The sequence below is a fragment of the Saccostrea cucullata genome, unplaced genomic scaffold, assembly GCF_032062105.1.
Source record: "Saccostrea cucullata isolate Sc308-1 unplaced genomic scaffold, CSIRO_AGI_Scuc_v1 ctg4, whole genome shotgun sequence".
NCBI lineage: Eukaryota > Metazoa > Mollusca > Bivalvia > Ostreida > Ostreidae > Saccostrea > Saccostrea cuccullata.
Window position 1 is genome coordinate 641,922 of NW_026920828.1, and position 22,037 is coordinate 663,958.

At 36.3% G+C, this 22,037-nt stretch overlaps 1 protein-coding gene across 1 annotated transcript; it reads right to left on the bottom strand.

Annotated features, from left to right (window-relative positions):
- Positions 1-409: 409 nt before the first annotated feature.
- Positions 410-17,690, bottom strand: LOC134258407 (uncharacterized). Its single transcript, XM_062740945.1, has 23 exons — positions 17,471-17,690; positions 16,414-16,666; positions 15,955-16,096; positions 15,326-15,462; positions 14,498-14,660; positions 14,023-14,156; positions 13,786-13,930; positions 13,396-13,523; positions 12,834-12,960; positions 10,990-11,117; positions 10,552-10,681; positions 10,229-10,362; positions 8,585-8,741; positions 7,970-8,174; positions 7,384-7,532; positions 4,475-4,693; positions 4,106-4,335; positions 3,674-3,905; positions 3,256-3,529; positions 2,823-3,082; positions 2,372-2,609; positions 1,859-1,959; positions 410-1,135 (listed from the first exon to the last, which is right to left on the bottom strand). The coding sequence occupies exons 2-23, from the start codon at positions 16,647-16,649 to the stop codon at positions 425-427; spliced, it is 4,380 nt and encodes a 1,459-aa protein (XP_062596929.1). The 5' UTR covers positions 16,650-16,666; positions 17,471-17,690; the 3' UTR covers positions 410-424.
- Positions 17,691-22,037: the final 4,347 nt, after the last annotated feature.

Here is a 22,037-nt window from a genome sequence, read left to right on the forward strand (position 1 = left end):
TTTTGGGGGGGGGGGGGGGGGGGAGAGAGAGAGCAAGACATTAAATTGTTCGAAACAATTATTAAAATTCAGATTTCTTCTTGATGCACTTTTCCTGCTGAACACCATGGTGGGGCTACTTTAACTGATCATATACCCGGGTAGCCAGGGTAGTAGACATATAGTAGAAATAATTTGAACATTCGGTTTTAAAAAATTTGCTGTGTTTACATTTAAAAAATTATATCACAAAAATTATTTAATGTATTCAGAGGATACAACTTTCACAATATTGATAGAGGTACACAACTCCAAGACAATGGAATAATTGATGTGGTTGATAAAATTGCAAAAGCATGACTTTAGAAATTTCTCTTCTTTTTAAATTATTTCAATCACTGAAAATGCTTGTTATTAAATTTTTATTTCTAATTGCACCAATATATTACAGTACACAACAAGCTGCTGATTTCTTTTTGGCGTCATTTTTGTCTGACTGATCATTGGTGTAGGACTGTACTTGACTATTTTGGTCAACACTAGCAGACTTTGTCTGTGGTTGAGCAGACGCTGATGGTGGTTTAATTTTCTGAATGGAGGGATTTTCTCTTTCAAGGTCACCTTGCTTTTTTCCATCACTACCATTTACAGAAGAGTTTACAGATTTTGAGGCATTTAATGTTCTCTCTGTCTTCTCATCCTGATAAGTACTTTCATTGGGAATGTGTTCCTCAATCTTCTTAAGCAGTTCATCAAATGCTTTTCCCTCCCATAATAACTGAATGGACTCATCCTTTGAGAAGTTAACATACAATAGTTGTGTAAGAACCATGCTCATTGGTCCACCTGGGGGCCAGTCTATTTTTTCCATCAGCATGGGGATGATAGGTTTCTTCAGAGCATCAGCCAGACTGACTTCTCTCCTACAGTTGGCAGACAGAGCATACTTGGTGGTGACTGAGGACAGGACGACCTTACAACCTCTGACCCCCCGGTCAATCTTGTCATACAGGGAATCCCCTCCCCCCATTTGGTGGATGTCCATCCAGCAGGTGAAGCCCTGACTGGTCAGTCTCTGGTACAGGGCTGATATCTCCTTCTGTTTACCCCACTGGTAAGAGATGAAAATGTCAGGGGAGACCACCTCTGATGTAGCCTAAAAACAAAACGGGTACCGGGTATGTCCTTTGTTATTGAAACATTGTTTTTCTCATAAATTAAATAATAGCTCAAAGAAACTGAAAAATTGACAAATACTTTTCCTTCCTTTATTCAAGATAAAGTTGAGCCCCCATAATTACTAGTATTAGTGCTGAATACATACATATTAAGTTGTAAAAGTCACAATGAGATGATAAATTTTATTTCCTCAATTTTTCTAAAAATTGTATACAGGGAAATTTTCACTGCTGTTTTAATTTTTGCTCCTTTTGCCCTTGTCACATGTGGGCGAAATAAAAATGGAGTGAAATCAAACAGCAAAACATAATTTCTTAAATGGAATTAAGATTGGGTGAATTTAAAACGGGGCAAAATTTTTGAAAGTATAAAAGGACAAAAATAACACGGGGCAACTATAACCCTGTAAACAGTATTGACTTGACAAAAAGTCAATACTGTAAGATATATATGTTTTATATAAAATATTTGAATATTTTTTGCTACTTGTATGATGCTTGTCTTGTATAAATCAGATATGTTTCCTAACATTCTATTCTTTACACAAAGCAAAAAAAAGTATCTAAAATATGAGTATTGATCCCTTTTGAGGAATGTTATGCAAATGTTTATTTTATGACAACTGTGCAAATGTTAATGAAACAGTGAGACAGGTGCTATATTTCCATCTGTTTAATTTATATTTGTTAGAATCCCTCACCTTCTGTTTGTCAGGTGCTGGAGGTGAGTTGTTCCCCTTTCTGTCTGGTTTTCTAGGGATTACAATGTTCTCCACCACTGGTATCCACCAATTCTTATACTCTGTAAAGAGTGAAAAAAATTACAATATCCAGTGCTTAAGCTGGAAAAGGATACATGTTTCATTAATAACTGTTAGATGACAAGCACACAAAATTATTTCATGGACAAAGCCACGATATTCTTTTGGTTCTCATTGTAATAATATATAACTATGTGTCTCAAACATTGAAACACTCTAATTGTAAAAGCACTTCTTTAACAGATCAGTAGAATTTAATTGTACAATGACAAGAAAATGATTGAGTGGTAAACTTAAATAAATAGAGAGGAACATAATCAACTTGAGACTGATCCTTCATCCTCATTCTTTACACCATTTGGTTTATAGGGCAGCATCAAGCACTGGTTGTAAGTCTGGGAAATTAATCTGTGATACATACATGTAGGATTAATAAAATCAAAGTTAACCAACCTTGTGAAATATTCTGCTGATCTGGCATCACTTTCAAACAGTTGAGCTGCATGAGAAGTTCCGTAAACTTGGCAGTTGGCCAGATTCGGTCATCCTTGGTTTCCTCCCCTGGCCTTTGGAAAAATCGGATGAACAGGTACTCACTGAAGATTGGTCCCATTGAACCCATTGGGGGCCATGGCATTTTCTCTAAGAGAAGCGGGATCATAGGTTTCCCAAGGTTCACAGACAAATTGACCTGCCATTGTAAAAATTAATTTCTATATATTGTAATGTATACCAGTCATTCAGGGATACAAAATGAACAGTCAGTTCAATGATGTCAGTTAGACTAACTGATGATCTTCTGATGTCAGATACAATTTAGCTTTTGATATAAACTGGTCATAAGAAATTCCTGTAAAATTAGAAATAAAAAAAAACTTATATTCATTTTTTATTGCTTATCTACCTCTCTGTTACAGTTGGGTGATTTTGCGTATTTCTCTGTCACACAAGAGATGACAACTTTGGCCGCTCTTATCCCAGAATCAATCTTCTCAAACAGTTTATCCCCACCCCCCATCTGCCCAACATCCATCCAGCATTTATACCCTGCCATCTCCAGGTGGCGACTGATGAGTTTGACCTCATTCTGGTGACCCCACTGGTAACTAAGGAAGATCTCAGGGGGTTCTGGGTAATCCACTGGCTCATCTGCCACAACACCCTCTGGAAGAAAAAATAAAATCTTACACAAAGTTCAAATTACTGAGAGTGAGCTATTATAGAAAACTTAGAATAAAACCCAATATACCATGTTTATCTTTACAGTTAAAAATAAATTTATTGATGCATGTGTATATTTTCATTTCTTTTTGTTTGAAAATAAATATAAATCAAACCTGCAGCTTTCATGGCATTTTCTACAATAATGGCAGCATCCAAACGATTCATCTCCTGCAGGATATTCAGCACACCTTTAGAAGCCTCAAATGTCTTGTGTGTGGCATACCATTCACTCAGCAGGGCCATGCAGGGATCTGATTGGGTGGCCCAGCCTCTGATGTCATCAGGACTGTAACCAAGGCGACTAGCCAGGAGTCTCCAGTCATGCTCAGATTCCGGGTTCAACAGCTTTGTAACATCTCGAGACCAAGTAGGGGCATTACTCATTGTCTGGAACATACATTAAAATATTTTCATTTAAATATAAGAAAACACTTTACTTGTCAAATTATATTCACTGATATACCATCTCATATAAAATTAGTGTGAACTTAGAAAGCAGAGTAAAATCAGACACAATGAGTGAATTTTTACCTTTTTATCCACCTCCTCCACTCTCTCTTTTGTCTCCTCCACTTCCACCTCTACGCGATCCACCCGCGTGTTGACCTCTCCCAGCCCCTCCCTGACACTGTCTATCTCCTCTCCCTGCTGATTGACGTCTCTCTGTACCTTTTTCAGTACTACCTTTGTTCCTGCCACGCCCACCTCTAACTTTTCTATCTGTCCTGACTGCTCTTCAATGCCTTTGGACACTCCCTCTAGACTAAGATAAACATGTATAACATTGAGTATGATGTACATATGAACACAAGAAACATATATGCCAAGTCTGATGGCAATTGACCTAATGGTTCTGAAGAAGGTGAATATGTAAAAAGTTAACCAATGACAATAACTTCAGCTGGACGACCAAGAAATCAGGAAAGTCCATTCGAGCTTTGGCTAAGCCATAAAGATGTTTACCTTCTGCCTTCCAATTCATCTATCAGATTATCTGCTAGATCTCTCAAGGTTTGAGACATTCCCTTTGTTTTCAAACTCTCTATATACTTCCTGTCTTCTGAGGTGAATATTTCAGCACCACAGATTGAATGTAATTCTCTCAGTCCCTGTATGCTTGATGTCAGAACTTGTTCAGTGTTGGATTCTTTCAGTCGCTTCATCAAATATGTATAAACTACGCCTTGTTTATTCTGCATCGGAATCAGAAACAAAGAATGACAACTGGCATTTACTTCAAAGTCTGTCTTTGCTCTGAACATTCAGCTACAGTATACTTTAAATCTTTAATCTACTGGTTATAACATGTATGCATACAATGAAATACCACACCTTACATTTAGCTGCTATCCTTACTAAGATGGTGAATTGGTAGTGAGCAGTTAGTTCCATCATGAGTTCAGTCTTCATTAGATATTCCTCCACAAAGGACTCCAGATTTTCAGCCTGAGTTTTAGATACTGTCTCCAGTACTACCAGTACCTGGGGGTTGACATTTCTGTCCATAAAGTGATGCTTAAACAGCAACTCCAAGACTTCTGTGGTGAACAACTACAACAAAATTAATCTAGAATTATAAAACCAGATATCTCTGAAGAGACTTGTTCTACTAGTTTGTTCCATAACGATGCATCTGAATTTTACTTTTGTTTTAGTTTTGCTTTCAAAGAATAATGTATTTTGATGTTTTCAGCTTAATTTGAATCAAGTTTATTTAAAATCATTCCAAAACTTTACCATGCAGGACTAGCACTTTGAAAAAAAAAAAGAGATGTTTGTAAAACACTAATGCTCCCCTTCCCCCCACATTGAATTTTTTCTAGGTCCAAAAGGGCATATCTCTGTCAAAAATGGCGCGATCATACCCAAAACAGATTTTGGCCTAGATATTCATCTGATAAAACTGTATACTAAATTTCATTTCAGTATGTGCAACCTCTGCGAAGAAAATGAAGGGAAACTGCAAATAATTGAAATTTTTCTAAGTCCAAGGGGTATAACTCTGTCAAACATAGGTAATCAGAGATTACAGAGCTCACCTCAACGAATGTTGTCTTTAAGTAAGGCAAAGTCACACAATTAACCAACAAAAAGTGTACATTCCAGAAATGAAAATATTTAAGCAATTTTGATCGAATACATTGAAATAGACCTACCGGTACATAAAAAATTTAAACTAGTTGTTCATGAAAATGTAATTAAAATTAAGCATCTGAAGCAAATTTGAGAGTTTTCATCTCCTGATGCAACATTTGTGCAAGTTTGGTTTGGTTTATACAATGTTATATAAGCCTTCAAGTTTTTTGGTAATTGACCTGCACCTATAACTTTTACCTGGTCTATTATCTGAAAAAATGTATGTCGAATTCAGCATCCAAAGTAAGTCCATTAGTGTGCATCCTAAGATGTATTGTCCATGCAAGTTTGCTCATTATAGGGCTCATAGTTAATTGGAAATGATACATTCATCACAAACTAACATTTTCACTCATCCACAAAATGTAGGTCAGATTCAACAAGAAGCAAGCCTGGTAGTATGCATCCATAGATGTATCATCCATGCAAGTTTGGTCAACATAGGGCTTATAGTTACTTGGAAATGAAACCTGCACCAAAAACTTTAACCTGTTCACTCAACCAGAAAATGTAGGTCAGATTTCTGAAGCAAGCCCGGTAGTATGCATCCTTTGATGTATCATCCGTGCAAGTTTGGTCATTAAAGAAGTCATAGTTACATGGAAATGAATTATGCATCAAAAACTTTCACCTGCTCACTCAACCGGAAAATGTACATTGTAGATCAGAAACAGCATTCGAAGCAAGCCTGATATATGCATCCTTAGATGTATCATCGATGCAAGTTTGGTCAACATAGGGCTTATAGTTACTTGGAAATGAAACCTGCACCAAAAACTTTAACCTTATCACTCAACCGGAAAATGTAGGTCAGATTCAGCATCCGAAGCAAGCCCGGTAGTATGCATCCTTAGACGTATCATCCATGCAAGTTTGGTCAACATAGGGCTTATAGTAACTTGGAAATAAAACCTGCCCAAAAAAATTTAACCTGTTCACTCAACCGGAAAATGTAGGTCAGATTCAGCATCTGAAGCAAGCCTGATAGTATGCATCCTTAGATGTATCATCCATGCAAGTTTGGTCAACATAGGGCTAATAGTTACTTGGAAATGAAACCTGCACCAAAAACTTTAACCTGTTCACTCAACTGGAAAATGTAGGTCAGATTCAGCATCCGAAGCAAGCCCGGTAGTATGCATCCTTAGATGTATCATCCATGCAAGTTTGGTCAACATAGGGCTTATAGTTACTTGGAAATGAAACCTGCACCAACAAATTTAACCTGTTCACTCAACCACAAAATGTAGGTCAGATTCAGCATCCGAAGCAAGCCTGATAGTATGCATCCTTAGATGTATCATCCATGCAAGTTTGTTCAGTAGTCAACATAGGGCTTATAGTTACTTGGAAATGAAACCTGCACCAAAAACTTTAACCTGTTCACTCAACCGGAAAATGTAGGTCAGATTCATCAACCGAAGCAAGCCCAGTAGTATGCATCCTTAGATGTATCAACCATGCAAGTTTGGTCAACATAGGGCTTATAGTTACTTGGAAATGAAAGCACCAAAAACTGCACCAAAAATGTTAACCTGCTCCAAAAACATTAACCTGACCATTACTTTGCTGAAATTGCAGCATCTGAAACTTTGACTGGTACAATGAAACACATTAGAAGCATCTTCCATGCATGTCTAATCAATATAGGACATAGAAGTACTTAAAAAGAAAACTGCTCCAAAAAACTTAACCTGGGACGCCAACGCCGACGCCGAGGGTATTACATAAGCTCCCCCAACTTCGTTGAGGTGAGCTAAAAATGATGAGATCGTGACCCAAACTGAACTTGACCTAGATATTCATCTGAAATATCTGTATACCAAATTTCATTTCAGTATATGAAATTGTTGTGAAGAAAATGAACGGAAACTAAGTGGATCGACAGACAGACAGCAGCAAAGCAATATGCCCTCCCCTCTTCGAAAGGGGGCATAAAAATAATTTTCATATCAATCTATTACTGAGTATATAAATCATAAAATTTCATCAAATAAGAAAAACAAGAGAAGTCTCCTTGTGTACAATGATTATTTTAGTGATAACAATTCAACACAATAAACCCACTTCAGGTTGTATGACCCTCCTAGTAACTGAGTGATTACCTCAGGCTGGTTCTCCGACACTTTCTTTATCAACATGGCCTGCATTGCCAGTTCGTTTGTCTGTGTTTTCTGGGAAAATGTCTGAATCAGGGGCAGAAAGTAGGTTTCAAACGTCTCTGACTTTCCATCATAACCAGCTGATATAGCATCTGAAAGTTATGTGTAAAATTTGTCACTTTATTTAAAAATACCTAAAAAAAAATTAGCTTCATATTTTAGCGTCTTCTGTGTGTTAACCAGACATTGCATTGTGTCAGTAGCCATCTTTTGCTCAAAGGCATAGCTATAAACTAGAAAACTAAGATTTCGCCAGATAACCTCTAACCCTTCCATGATGTCTTTTAAATATTCTTCCTTGTTAACAAAGGCCTGTTTTATAAACGAACTTCAAGGAACTAAGACCAAAAACTTAAATAGATTTTAAAATTTTACAAAATTAATGATTCTGTTTAAAACTGTTAGCTTGAAAATATTTTGTTGTTGTATTCCCTTTACAAAAATTAAAACCATTTTTATTTTACTGTTAATTAGAAAGATATCTGCAGAATGAATTTTGGCCCTAGTCACAAGTTCAGATCACACCTACTTAGTGTGCTGAAATCCTTCTCCCTGAGATAGAGCTGGATCAGCCCCTCCATGCCCGCCGTGTCCATTAACTGGGACGTCTCTGGCCCAAACAGCTGCATGATGCTCCTCATATTAGAGCTAATTAGCTCCTCCTCATTGTTCATCAGCCGCTGTACATGAGGAAATAATGGCTTCAGTCGACCCAATGTCTTCTTCTCTCTGTGCTGTACAATATACCTTATAGTGTTATCTAATGGGAATTATTTTTTAAAACACAAACTACAATGTCTGATTGTAAGATACAATAACTCATTCTTAAAAATTACCGGGTACAATTCATTTAGAAAGTAGAAATTTTATCAATTGCATTTCCAGTGGAGTAGACCATACTAATGTTTGCTATTTTAATGATACAAACAGGTTTCTATAAATGATCCATTAAAAGGGTGACTAATTATTCAAAGCTATTTACATAAAAAGTTTACATTTTTAAAATACTGTATTTTGATTGATTGTACATGAAAACATATACATATAATAATAAGGTGAAACACATCTTTTCAGAGGACAATGAAAATTAAAATTTTGAGTTTGCCAAAATAATATTTATGATTCTGATTGTTAAGCCTCTCACCAGGTTGATGTACTGCGGTAATCCAGCTACTGCTATCAGGCCATAGATATTGAGGTGCTGCCTCTGTAGACTTATGTACTCCCGCTCCTCCGACAGACAGAAGAGGAAGACGCGTAGGATAGCATCATCCATCTCCAGATCCCGCACTTCATCTCCACTAAAACAGAAGATTTCTACTTCAGAGAACTCAAACTTGATTTACTCTAAAAAATTTTGATCTGATAAAAAAAAAATCTTTTTTTCATAGTTGGCATGAAAACAATAGAAAAATCAGAATTATGGTAATGAATGTCTATACTCTTGGTGTTGACTGGAAAAAGATAGAGTTAAAGTGAAATGTACATAATAAAAATTTTGCTTCATATAATTGAAGAAAAAACCTGTCAACTACAAATACCTAGATTGATCACATCAATTTTCAATTAACATTTTTGAGAAACAGACAGACATAAGCTGTAAACATTTACGTGGAAGACTTGACAAGGTTGTATCAGCTGTAAATATTTACCTGGATGACTTGACCAGATTGTATCAGCTGTTAATATTTACCTGAATGACTTGAACAGATTGTATCAGCTGTAAACATTTACCTAGATGACTTGACAAGGTTGTATCAGCTGTTAACATTTACCTAGATGACTTGACAAGGTTGTATCCAGGTTGTATCAGCTGTTAACATTTACCTGGCTGACTTGACAAGGTTGTATCAGCTGTAAACATTTACCTGGATGACTTGACCAGATTGTTTCAGCTGTAAACATTTACCTGGATGACTTGACCAGATTTTATCAGGTGTAAACAATTACCTAGATGACTTGACCAGGTTGTATCAGCTGTTAACATTTACCTGGATGACTTGACCAGGTTGTATCAGCTGTTAACATTTACCTGGATGACTTGACCAGATTTTATCAGCTGTTAATATTTAACTGAATGACTTGACCTGATTGTTTCAGCTGTAAACATTTACCTGGATGACTTGACCAGATTTTATCAGCTGTTAATATTTAACTGAATGACTTGACCTGATTGTTTCAGCTGTAAACATTTACCTGGATGACTTGACCAGATTTTATCAGCTGTTAATATTTAACTGAATGACTTGACCAGATTGTATCAGCTGTAAACATTTACCTGGATGACTTGACCAGGTTGTATCAGCTGTAAACATTTACCTGGATGACTTGACCAGGTTGTATCAGCTGTTAATATTTACCTGGCTGACTTGACAAGGTTGTATCAGCTGTTAATATTTACCTGGATGACTTGACCAGATTGTATCAGATGTAAACATTTACCTGGATGACTTGACCAGGTTGTATCAGCTGTAAACATTGTATCAGCTGTAAACATTTACCTGGCTGACTTGACCAGGTTGTATCAGCTGTAAACATTTACCTGGATGACTTGACCAGATTGTATCAGCTGTTAATATTTAACTGAATGACTTGACCAGGTTGTATCAGCTGTTAACATTTACCTGGATGACTTGACCAGATTTTATCAGCTGTAAACATTTACCTGGATGACTTGACCAGATTGTATTAGCTGTTAACATTTACCTGGATGACTTGACCAGGTTGTATCAGCTGTTAATATTTAACTGAATGACTTGACCAGGTTGTATCAGTTGTTAACATTTACCTTGATGACTTGACGAGGTTGTTGAAGAATTCAATCGCTGCAGTACACATCCACCCCGTGTCCCAGTCATAATCCTCAGTCTTCAACAGACACAGGAACCGGTCCAAGTAGCCAGCTATCAGGTGCTTGTTGTTCTGTAGAAAAAAAACGTAAGGCTGAAATTCTTTATCTTTTTCCCAAGTCCCAAAACATTTTGGTTAATGAATGTGACACCTGTCTATTACTTTTTGCAAACATATTCAAGGCATATACCTATGGTTGTAATGTTCCTTCAGATAATTATATACATGTATAATAAAAACCTCTTAAAATTGTGTACAAACCTGTAAGGACACAAATTCACTTGCTGATTTACACAGTGAGTCCACCATTATCTCCTTGCCGACAGCTTCCATAGTTACCATGACAAGCTCCGCTAACTCCACCTCCACTTGTTTGGCCACTTTAAGTAATCTACAGAGAAAATTAAAGTCAAAATGATAGGTACATGTCACTATATGATGTATAATGTTAATTTGTTACGCAAGTTTTGTAATCTCTTTCTGTAAGCTATTTCAGTTTTAGGAACAAAGTGGAATGAACTAAAAAAAAAAGCTATAAATGACTTTGATGCCATTTTTATGTAAATTTCCTTCATTTGACATTTTGTTTTTTTTAATAAACTCATAGCATGCAAAAATAAGAACAATTAATTTGTAGATTGTACTTGTTTTGATGTTATCATTTATATCTTCAAAATAACAGTGTATGTGTCCCCCTACTCAAGTTGTTTCATGAGGTTCTCCACAAATGATTCAGCCTTGGATGAGTAATCCTCCACATTTTCACACACGGAATAATCCACGGTCGTCAGAGCTACTATCATCTCCTTAGCTAAGGTAACATTTTCCTGCAGTAAGTAAAGTTTATTGCATGAAATATAGTATAAAGAATCCAGAGCAGTAAACAAAGAGTCCAGAGTGGTGTATAAGAGTAGAAAGGGCAGTTTATAAAGTATCTAAAGCCAGGTATGAACTAAAAAAAATTCATTGCTAAAGAACTAGAACCACTGACAGAGGAATGTCATGAATTTCACAAAGTTTTGAAAAGACACCCTTGTTCATTACGGCTGTGCACTTAGTCTGTTTGCTTCATACCCAGGGGTACATATTTTTAAAAGAATTATGTTTTCGCTTTAAAATCAAATTGACAATGGAATTCAATCCTGATCCTGGGAGCATGAAATTCAAAATTTTGGGAGAGGCATCATCCCTGGTCATCACGACTATATCTTTCTGCTACTAGTATATATACAGGAGAAAATTTTATCCATTTTCCCTGCATAATCAAAGAACCCATCCTAACTCTATAACTCTGGGACCATTGATTTTACAAATGTTGGTACAGAGCTTATTTCTTGCTATAACCGACAATTCAACTGCTGCAGCTTGATGTCCAAGGGTAAATTAAACTAGAACTGTCGAAATGGGACAAAATACCCCCCGCTGGGTTTTTCAGAGGTAAGTTTTTCCACAATAAAGATATGTATCACACATGAATTATGAAATTTTTCTTCCAGTGACCTTGAAGTTCCCCAAATGACCTTGGGTAAAGGTTTTGACACACCCTTGGGTCATGGGCAATCTTTGTGTGAAATGAGAACCTAACAAGTTTATCCATAAGAAAGATATGGACCAGACACAAATTATGAATTTTACTTCCAGTGACCTTGAACTTCTCCAAATGATCTTGGGTCAAGGTCATGACACACCCTAAGGTCAAGGGCAATCTTTGTGTGAAATGAGAACCTACCAAATTTATCCATAAGAAAGATATGGACTGGACACAAATTATGAACTTTTTCTTCCAGTGACCTTGAACTTCCCCAAATGACCTTGGATCAAGGTCATGTCACACCCTTAGGTTATGGGCAATCTTTGCGTGAAATGAGAACCTACCAAGTTTATCCATAAGAAAGATATGGACTGGACACAAATTATGAACTTTTTCTTCCAGTGACCTTGAATTTCCCCAAATGACCTTGGGTCAAGGTCATGACACACCCTTGGGTCATGGGCAATCTTTGCATGAAATAAGAACCTACCAAGTTTATCCATAAAAAAGATGTAGACCGGAAACGAATAATTAAATTTTTCTTCCAGTGACCTTGAACTTCCCCAAATGACCTTGGGTCAAGGTCATGACACACCCTTGGGTCATGGGCAATCTTTGTATGAAATGAGAACCTACCAAGTTTATCCATAAGAAAGATATGGACTGGACACGAATTATGAACTTTTTCTTCCAGTGACATTGAACTTCCCCAAATGACCTTGGGTCAAGGTCATGACAACCCTTAGGTCATGGGCAATCTTTGTGTGGAGTAGTAGATTCTAATGTCCCTCCGTAAGAAAGATATGGACCGGACACGTTTGCACAGACAGACGGACAAGGTGATTCCCATATACCCCCCCCAAACTTCGTTTGCGGGGGGTATAAAGAGAGGATTTTTTGAAAATTGCATAAATTTTGACTTATAAAAACTAATAAAAGCTGATAGCATTAAAGTTAACACACCAATGGACTATCAATAGGTCACCTAAAAAGAGAAAAGTAAGTTTTTTACCTTCCACTTCCAGGTGCCTTTCCATTTATTGTCGGCAATGATCTGATTAGCAGCCTCCATTAGATTTTTGTGACACCACTGACAACATCGGACAACAAAGGACAACCAAAGTCTGGCCAGCTCTGCCCTAAATACAGGGATCACAGTTACATTTAACTCAGATTTACACAAAATTGATGAAATTACATTTTCATGAAGTTTAAAACCATGTTGTTAACTTTATGGATTATAAATACTAGTAATCAAATTATGTTAATTCATAGCGAATCAAACTGTTTTTTCCTGGCGCTTTCCTTTGAACATGTTTTACTGCATTTGTAGTATTGGTTTTTGATAGAATATGTTTTTTTTCTCTATTTGGTCGTGGGTGTTAAAAACACATACCTTGGTTTTAGATGACGTTTGTATTTATCTATTTAGGGGGTAGGGATGTTAAATGTTAATACCTTGGTCCTTGGTTTTAGATGACACATACATTTATCTATTGGGAGTGTGTGTTAAGTCAATACCTTGGTTTTAGATAACGTATGTATTTATCTATTTTGGGGGTGTTAATACATACTTTGGTTTTAGATGACGTATGTACTTTTCCGCCGCGTTTTCCAGCTCGTCACCAGTTGTCGCATTCCTCGGAGATTCTTTGAGGATCTCCACTGCTGTCACAACCCATACCTCAAACAACTTAGGATTCTAAGGGGAAACAATCAATCTATTTCCCAAATCTAGCTACTATTTCTAAAACATTATTTATGAAAAATTTTATATTTCAGTATAAATTTTGCCATGGGAAAGCTTCTTCTTACAACAATTAAAATGTGATATTACTTGCATACTTGCAGATGCTTTTGAGCAAATTTCATTCAATCATTCTTCACTTATTTCATACAAAAATATCCTTCAATACTTCTGAAAATGAGCAATTGATGTACTTGATGTTTCTAAAATTCCCTACCTTAAAGCATTCCTCTGGGAGATACCTATAGAATCCGTCTAATCTCTCTAACAGACTGGACTCCTCTGGAGCTAACGTCTTCAGACTCAGAGCCTTCAGCAACTCCGCGATGTCTCCGTAAATCCCCTCTATCATACCCGAGTCCCTGAAAATACAGGCTCTCAGTCCCTCTAGATTTGTAAATACTTAAATCATAACTATAGATTTTATACCTGTGGAGTAATTAGCAATGCTTACTTAATCTGAAATACATCTTTCAGTTTATATTTTGTTTTTTCAGCGATTTCTTGACTCTGAGGGAACTCTGGATCCTTGATGAAATTTTGAAGCATCACGAGCTGTTTCCTGTAGAAATCCACATCTTGTAAACCCTACACATAGCATGAAGAAAGATTTAAAGTCAGCTTGCAGAAAAATATACTATAAACAGGGAAATATTTACCCTTGATTTATTTTTTTCCATACCACCCTTCTCTCAGGACTGTGACTGGTTCAAATTGTTTGCAAGTGTGAAAGGACAAAATTATCCCCATATATAGTAAAACTTCATATATACAGTAAAACTTCATATATAAGTTCATTAAATTGATTGTATAATTATTATATTAAAGCATTTTTCTCTTGAACTATAAATTACAAGGCCATGCACTGTGACTGACATATATGTTGGAGCATATCTCTATCATTAAACCTAAATATACATGATACTCACAGAAAATGGCTGCCTGTCGTAGGCCTGGTAGATTTTGTCCTGGGCACTGTTGAATGTTTTTCTCAGTGTGACCGGTACCTGAGGGAGCTGAACCAGATAAAAGATGAACAGGTCCAGGCAAGCTTTGTGGACCTCAGGCAACATCAAACGTTCCTTGTCACTCCTGAAGTAAACATACAAAGATCTGAATTTTATCTTACACTATGGACATAGAAACACGGGCACACATATATAAACACACAGATCCAGATCAATACATGTATGTCCATGGATTTCATTCTAAAAGTGAAAAATTCACACAAAAGCATGTGTTTAAAAACATTTTGTTGATCTGATATATACAAGTACACAATTTGTACTTCATTTAAGAAAACTCTGAAGCCTGTTGTTAAGAATCTTTTGCTCATACAGTACGTACTTCAAAATTCATATACATGTAATTATTTTGTGTGTTTGTATTTGCAGAAGACATTATTAAATAACGTCCATGTAGACCAAATTGTTGATTTTTTGTTTGCATTCATTTTTATGCACCAGTAGTCAAAGATTTGAGGGTATATAGATTTCCCTGTCTGTTTGTCCCCCCTAAAAAACTTTAACCTTGCCACAAAAAAAAACTTTAACCTTGCCAGTAACTTTTGATTGGATGGACTTATATGGCTTTCATATCGCGATAACGCGTGTTACTCAAGTTGTTTGCACACACCATTATTGTTATGAGACTATACATGTATCTTTCAAAAAATAATGATTCATTGCTAAAATATTTTCAAAATAATTTTGACCCTCAGAAAAGCCCTGGTGTACAGTTAAACTAAACCAGAGTACCTGATGACCATGTTATCCAGTTGTTCTGGGTATAACCGCTGTACTGTGTTGCTATAGGTGGATACATCTGCCTCATCCACAGAAGAGATGGCTTTAAATCCTTCAACGACTTTCTGTAGTTTATCTCCGTATAAATCCTGTTCAAAACAGCATTTTATTTATCATCTCCCAAGAACTGGTACATTTCCAGGGTTACCCTTGTACATAAGCCTAAGATATATATCTCATTTCATATAACTCATGTATGTAGTAATTTAAACATTTTAAATTTGGAATTGCTTTCTATTATAAATTCCTTTGGTGAAAAGTAGCAGCACAAAATGTACACATACAGGTTTTTATATTAAAAATTCAGAAAGTTCTAATCATACCTATGCTAATATGTTGAAAAATCAATTTTTACCAAACATTGTACAAAGCAATTTTAAACATTTAATACAAGTATTAAATGCATTTACCAAGGAATATTATTTCAGGATACAAATCAGGTATGAATTCCACTTTTTCATTACCGGTACTGTTGAGGGATAAGTAATATTTGCAACCTTTAACTTGAAATTCATGAAATCTACAACTACTAATTGTCATGACTGAGGACTGGATAAACAGTGAAAGCTATTCCTCTTTACCTTGAACTCTATGTGCTTTGTAACGGTTTTGAGAAATTCACAATGACCGCTCCCTGGTCCTGATTTTAACAGAGCCACATAAAAGTCCACGAATTTGTCCTCCAAAGTCTCCGACGAAATCAAATTCTCTTTTACTTTCTCACTGAAATTAAAAAAAAGTGATATACAAAAAAATTACTGTAGATTCCTTATTTTTTGCGAGTACTTATTATCGGGATATGGCTCTTTAACAGCAAATTGTGAGAATTATAATTTGCATATGGGCGGTTGATAAGGAGGATTTACATGGATTTCAGCACCATAAAAATAGAAGCAAGAAATTTTATTTCGCGAGTGATGCTTCTCGCGGAATTACGCGATAATAATTTCTTTGTGTTTAATTAGGAAGTTACAGTATGAAATGGTAGTGGCACTAATAATAATATCATTTTCACTGTATTTACAATCAGAATCACAAACCTTGATGCATTTAGTAAGATCTTTAAAATGCGTTCAGCCAGGTCAAACCCTGGAGTCCGTAGAGCTGGGAAGCCTGCGACACACACTTTTCTCTGGAATGCTTCAATTATACTCAGAGTCCCGTTACAATCCAGGGATGATAACTCTGTTTCGAATATGTTGATCCTCTCCCAGAATTGATTTGCAATGTCATCATTGACAGAGGAGAAGTCACAATTCAAAATAAAGGCCTCCATGTTTATCACCAACAAGGCTGAAAAATAGACTTGAATGAGTGGATTAGGATTAAATTAAAGCTTACATGAGGTAAAAAAGATGTTTGGTTTTTTTTTTATTGGATAAAGACAAAAATAATATATAAATAAAATATCACTTTCCAAATGCTGGCCAGAGTAAAGTCTTAGATCATTTTATAAAAATCTTTTTTTTTTTAATTGTGTGGCAATTTAGCAGACTGAATTGCCAGACAGCACAGTTGGTAGAGCACCTGACTATTCAAAGGGTGCAGGTTCAAATCCTGGTATGGACACAATTTTCTCACTTCATGGCCTTGCCTGTTATACATTACTTGCCATGATCAAGCCTATATATAAAGCAACAGGTGAAAGACCAGTGCCAATGAAAAGTTTTATGAGTTGGTGTTTGCAGGGACAAAGAACTTTGAAGGAGGAATTATATTGCAGTCAGTTAGGTTCCATAACTAGTACTGGTCAATGGCAGCCAGACAGCTCAGTTAGTAGAACTGGTGATTAAGACTGCCATGGTTCAAATCAGTTTTCCTTTCTCCCTGGTTACACCTGCTGACAACTGCACATGTGTAACAGTCATACAACAACTTCATTGGACAAACCAAATAGTACCATTTTTAAAATTGTTGAAACTTTATTTTGTAACTGCGCATTACAAGAAGGAATGAAGACAGAAGACATCACTACATTCAGCTGTTTTTGTCATTATATATTTGATCAAATATATAACTTTGATAATTTACCTTTTAGAATTTTTTGTTCATGCTATTAACATTATATATATATATATGTATTCAGTTTTTACATACCCTAGATCACTTATGAAGAGTACGGGTACATCATGCATACAACTTCAAGCTTTGATCAACATTATAATCTCCTGTATGCAGAGTTAAAATAGACTACATCATTATATCCAAACATATCCTTCTAACTTTGTTTGAACAGTAAAAAACAGCACCAATCCACAAGTTCTTGTTTATATTGATCTAACAAGTGAAAAGTCCACAAAACGCCATCTTTTCCTGTACGTATCATCATTTAGTTTTCACTATGGTAACAAGAGTTACATTTACATACAGTTCACCTTCCTCAGTCATCCATGAATGTTTAAACATTTCTCAATGGCTCCATCATACCTCAAGCAGAACACGAAATCTAGGTGAGAGGACCATTATTGATTACATGCACTTCAGGTGTTTTATTGCCCAGAAAGGAATGTGGAATCATTCATATCTATTTATGTTTAAATTTAATGGCACCAAATTGCTATCTCAAATACATTTCACACTTAAAGAATTATCAACCTTAAGTTGAGGAAATCAATAAGTTTGTCTTGATGTTACAACAAATCAATCATGTAGTTGAAGAAAATTTTAAAGGGACAAAGAAAGTACACATGTTATATTGTGTACACAAATTTCAAAAGTAGTTATATGGATTTTACAAGCAATTTAAATTTCTCATCAAATCACTTGATTTTAAATATTCTACCTGTATTTACTTCATAAAATTGTTATGCTCACTACTTTTTATATTTCATAACAATGAACAATTACGGTTAGCACATTGAGCCAAATACATAAACATTGGTGTTCTATGTTCAACACTTCAAATCAATTTATCAATTTGAAAAATATTTTGGGTAATGTACCAATATCCAATGTAACATAAAGAGAGAAAATGCTGAAGTACGAACAAGGATTTGAACCCAGGCCCTCTAACAGCCGCTTAGCTCACCTTAGAGAGTACCCACCTTAGCTCACCTGATAAACATTGGTTCCTGATCACCCATCTAGTTCACATGATGAACATTGGTTCCTGATCACTCATCTAGTTCACCTGATGAACACTGGTTCCTGATCACTCATCTAGCTCACCTGATGAACATTGGTCCCTGATCTCCCATCTAGCTCACCTGATGAACATTGGTTCCTGATCACCCATCTAATTCACCTGATGAACTTTGGTTCCTGATCACCCATCTAACTCATCTGATGAACATTGGTTCCTGATCTCTCATCTAGCTCACCTGATGAACATTGGTTCCTGATCTCTCATCTAGCTCACCTGATGAACATTGGTTCCTGATCTCTCATCTAACTCATCTGATGAACATTGGTTCCTGATCTCTCATCTAGCTCACCTGATGAACATTGGTTCCTGATCTCTCATCTAACTCATCTGATGAACATTGGTTCCTGATCTCTCATCTAGCTCACCTGATGAACATTGGTTCCTGATCACCCATCTAGCTCACCTGATAAACACTGGTTCCTGATCACCCATCTAATTCACCTGATGAACATTGGTTCCTGATCACCCATCTAATTCACCTGATGAACATTGGTTCCTGATCACCCATCTAGCTCATCTGGTGAACATTGGTTCCTGATCTCTCATCTAGCTCACCTGATGAACATTGGTTCCTAAACACCCATCTAGCTCACCTGATGAACATTGGTTCCTGATCTCTCATCTAACTCATCTGATGAACATTGGTTCCTGATCTCTCATCTAGCTCACCTGATGAACATTGATTCCTGATCACCCATCTAATTCACCTGATGAAGTTTGATTCCTGATCACCCATCTAGTTCATCAGATGAAGTTTGATTCCTGATCACCCATCTAGTTCATCAGATGAGCACTGGTTCCTGATCACCCATCTAGCTCACCTGATGAACATTGGTTCCTGATCACCCATCTAGCTCACCTGATGAACATTGGTTCCTGATCACCAATCTAAATCATCTGATGAAGTTTGATTCCTGATCACCCATCTAGTTCATCAGATGAGCACTGGTTCCTGATCACCCATCTAATTCACCTGATGAATATTGGTTCCTGATCTCTCATCTAGCTCAGCTGATGACCATTGGTTCCTGATCACCCATCTAGTTCACAAGATGAACTTTGCTTCCTGATCTCCCATCTAGCTCACCTGATGAACTCTGATTCCTGATCACCCATCTAACTCATCTGATGAACATTGGTTCCTGATCTCTCATCTAGCTCACCTGATGAACATTGATTCCTGATCACCCATCTAATTCACCTGATGAAGTTTGATTCCTGATCACCCATCTAGTTCATCAGATGAAGTTTGATTCCTGATCACCCATCTAGTTCATCAGATGAGCACTGGTTCCTGATCACCCATCTAGCTCACCTGATGAACATTGGTTCCTGATCACCCATCTAGCTCACCTGATGAACATTGGTTCCTGATCACCAATCTAAATCATCTGATGAAGTTTGATTCCTGATCACCCATCTAGTTCATCAGATGAGCACTGGTTCCTGATCACCCATCTAATTCACCTGATGAATATTGGTTCCTGATCTCTCATCTAGCTCAGCTGATGACCATTGGTTCCTGATCACCCATCTAGTTCACAAGATGAACTTTGCTTCCTGATCTCCCATCTAGCTCACCTGATGAACTCTGATTCCTGATCACCCATCTAGTTCACCTGATGACCATTGGTTCCTGATCACCAATGTAGCTCACCTGATGAAGCAACTGTACTGGGCGCAGGTACGTGCAGGTAACTTAGACGCAGCTGAGAAGGTAAGACACGCTCCCACAGCACTCGATGCTAAAAAGATAGGAAACTCCATAAAAGACCCGGAGGGGTGGGGCGAACAAAAACTTGATATAATGGAGGAAATTGTGACAGCAAAAGCCGAACAAATAAATCCAATGCGGGAAAAACTCGAAGCCTCCAATGCTAATACGATCTTCGCCGAATCTACTGTTGATGTTTACTGGGGTACAGGCTTGGATACCATCGGCACAACTCAAACAGAACCATCCAAATGGCCAGGTGAAAACAAACTTGGAGCTATCGTACAAAAAATTGCTGCCAAATATACTAGAAAACTCAGGAGCGCCTCCGTGCCTAGGAAAGGCTCCCAAAGCGAGGCTAGTCAAAAGAAACTCGACACATTTATCCGAGACTTGAAAAAAAATAAGAAGAAAAATGAAAACGACTCTGCTGCAAAATAATGTGAATTAACAATTTACACGATCACATGATTAAAAACTCTTTATCATTCCTCTCCCTAAATGTGAGAGGTCTAAATACCTATAAAAAGAGAGTAACACTGTTTGAGTGGTTGAAAGATTCAGATTTCGATATAATTATCTTACAAGAAACCCATTTTGTTAAAGAACATGAATTTATATACAATTCTAGATGGTTTGGAAACAAACTTCATTGTTTTTCCGACTCTGTTTATAGTAGGGGCGTTTCGCTATTTTTTAAGCAAAATCTTTCAGTTGAAATATTAAATTATCACCAGTCTCTTGATGGAAGAAGACTATTAGTTAACTTAAAATATAATGAAAAAATTATTACAATTGTGAATGTGTATGCACCTAACGCTGAACACTCTAGAATTGCTTTTTTTAAAAGATTATCATCTTGGGTTAGTCAACATGCTATGAATGTAGAAGGGCTTGTTGTCTGTGGTGATTTTAATTGTCAATTAGACTAAAATCAAAATGATAAAAGTGTTAAGAATCTAAGAAATTTTTTGAAATATTTTGATCTAAATGACTGCTGGCTTTCCAGTGGAAAAACAAGAATAAATGGTTTAACGTGGTGTGATGGAGAGGACATTCCTAAGAGTAGAATAGATTATGTTTTTATGCATGATAATATGCTTTTCCCACTTTGTGATATTACTGTACGTAGAGCACCCAGTGTTGAAGGGACACGTATGAGCGATCATTTAGGCTTAGGTTTTGATCTCAGTACGTCTGAAATTTTACGAGGAAGTGGTTATTGGAAGCTAAATAACTCATTATTAGATGACGAAAACTTTTGTGAAAAACTAAGAAAACATATAAATAACGAAAAAGAAGAATTAAAGCAATTAAACGATCCAAAAGTTAGATGGGAACGAATGAAAATATCAATAAAAGACTTCTGCGTATCTTTTTCAAAAAATAAAGCTAATAATCAAAAAAAGAGAATCAAATTTATAGAAACTCAATTAAAACAAATCGATTTAAAGCATTATACTGAAATAAATATGAGATACAAACGACAGCTTGAAGAAGAAAGAGATAATTATTATGCCCAGAAATGTAATGGAGCTTATGTACGATCTAGAGCTTTGTGGATAGAAAAGGGGGAGAAAAGTAATTCTTATTTTTTAGGTCTTGAAAAAAAGCAGCAAATAAATAATGCAATAACTAAAATAAAGGATGAAAATGAGACTGTTGTTTGTGACAATGATAATATTATGAAAAGCTTGTTTACTTTTTATAGCTCATTATACAGTAGTAAAAATATTTCTGATAATGAAGTTGAAAACTATTTTAAGAATGTTAACTGTGAAAAGGTCACAAAGGCCGAAAAAGAG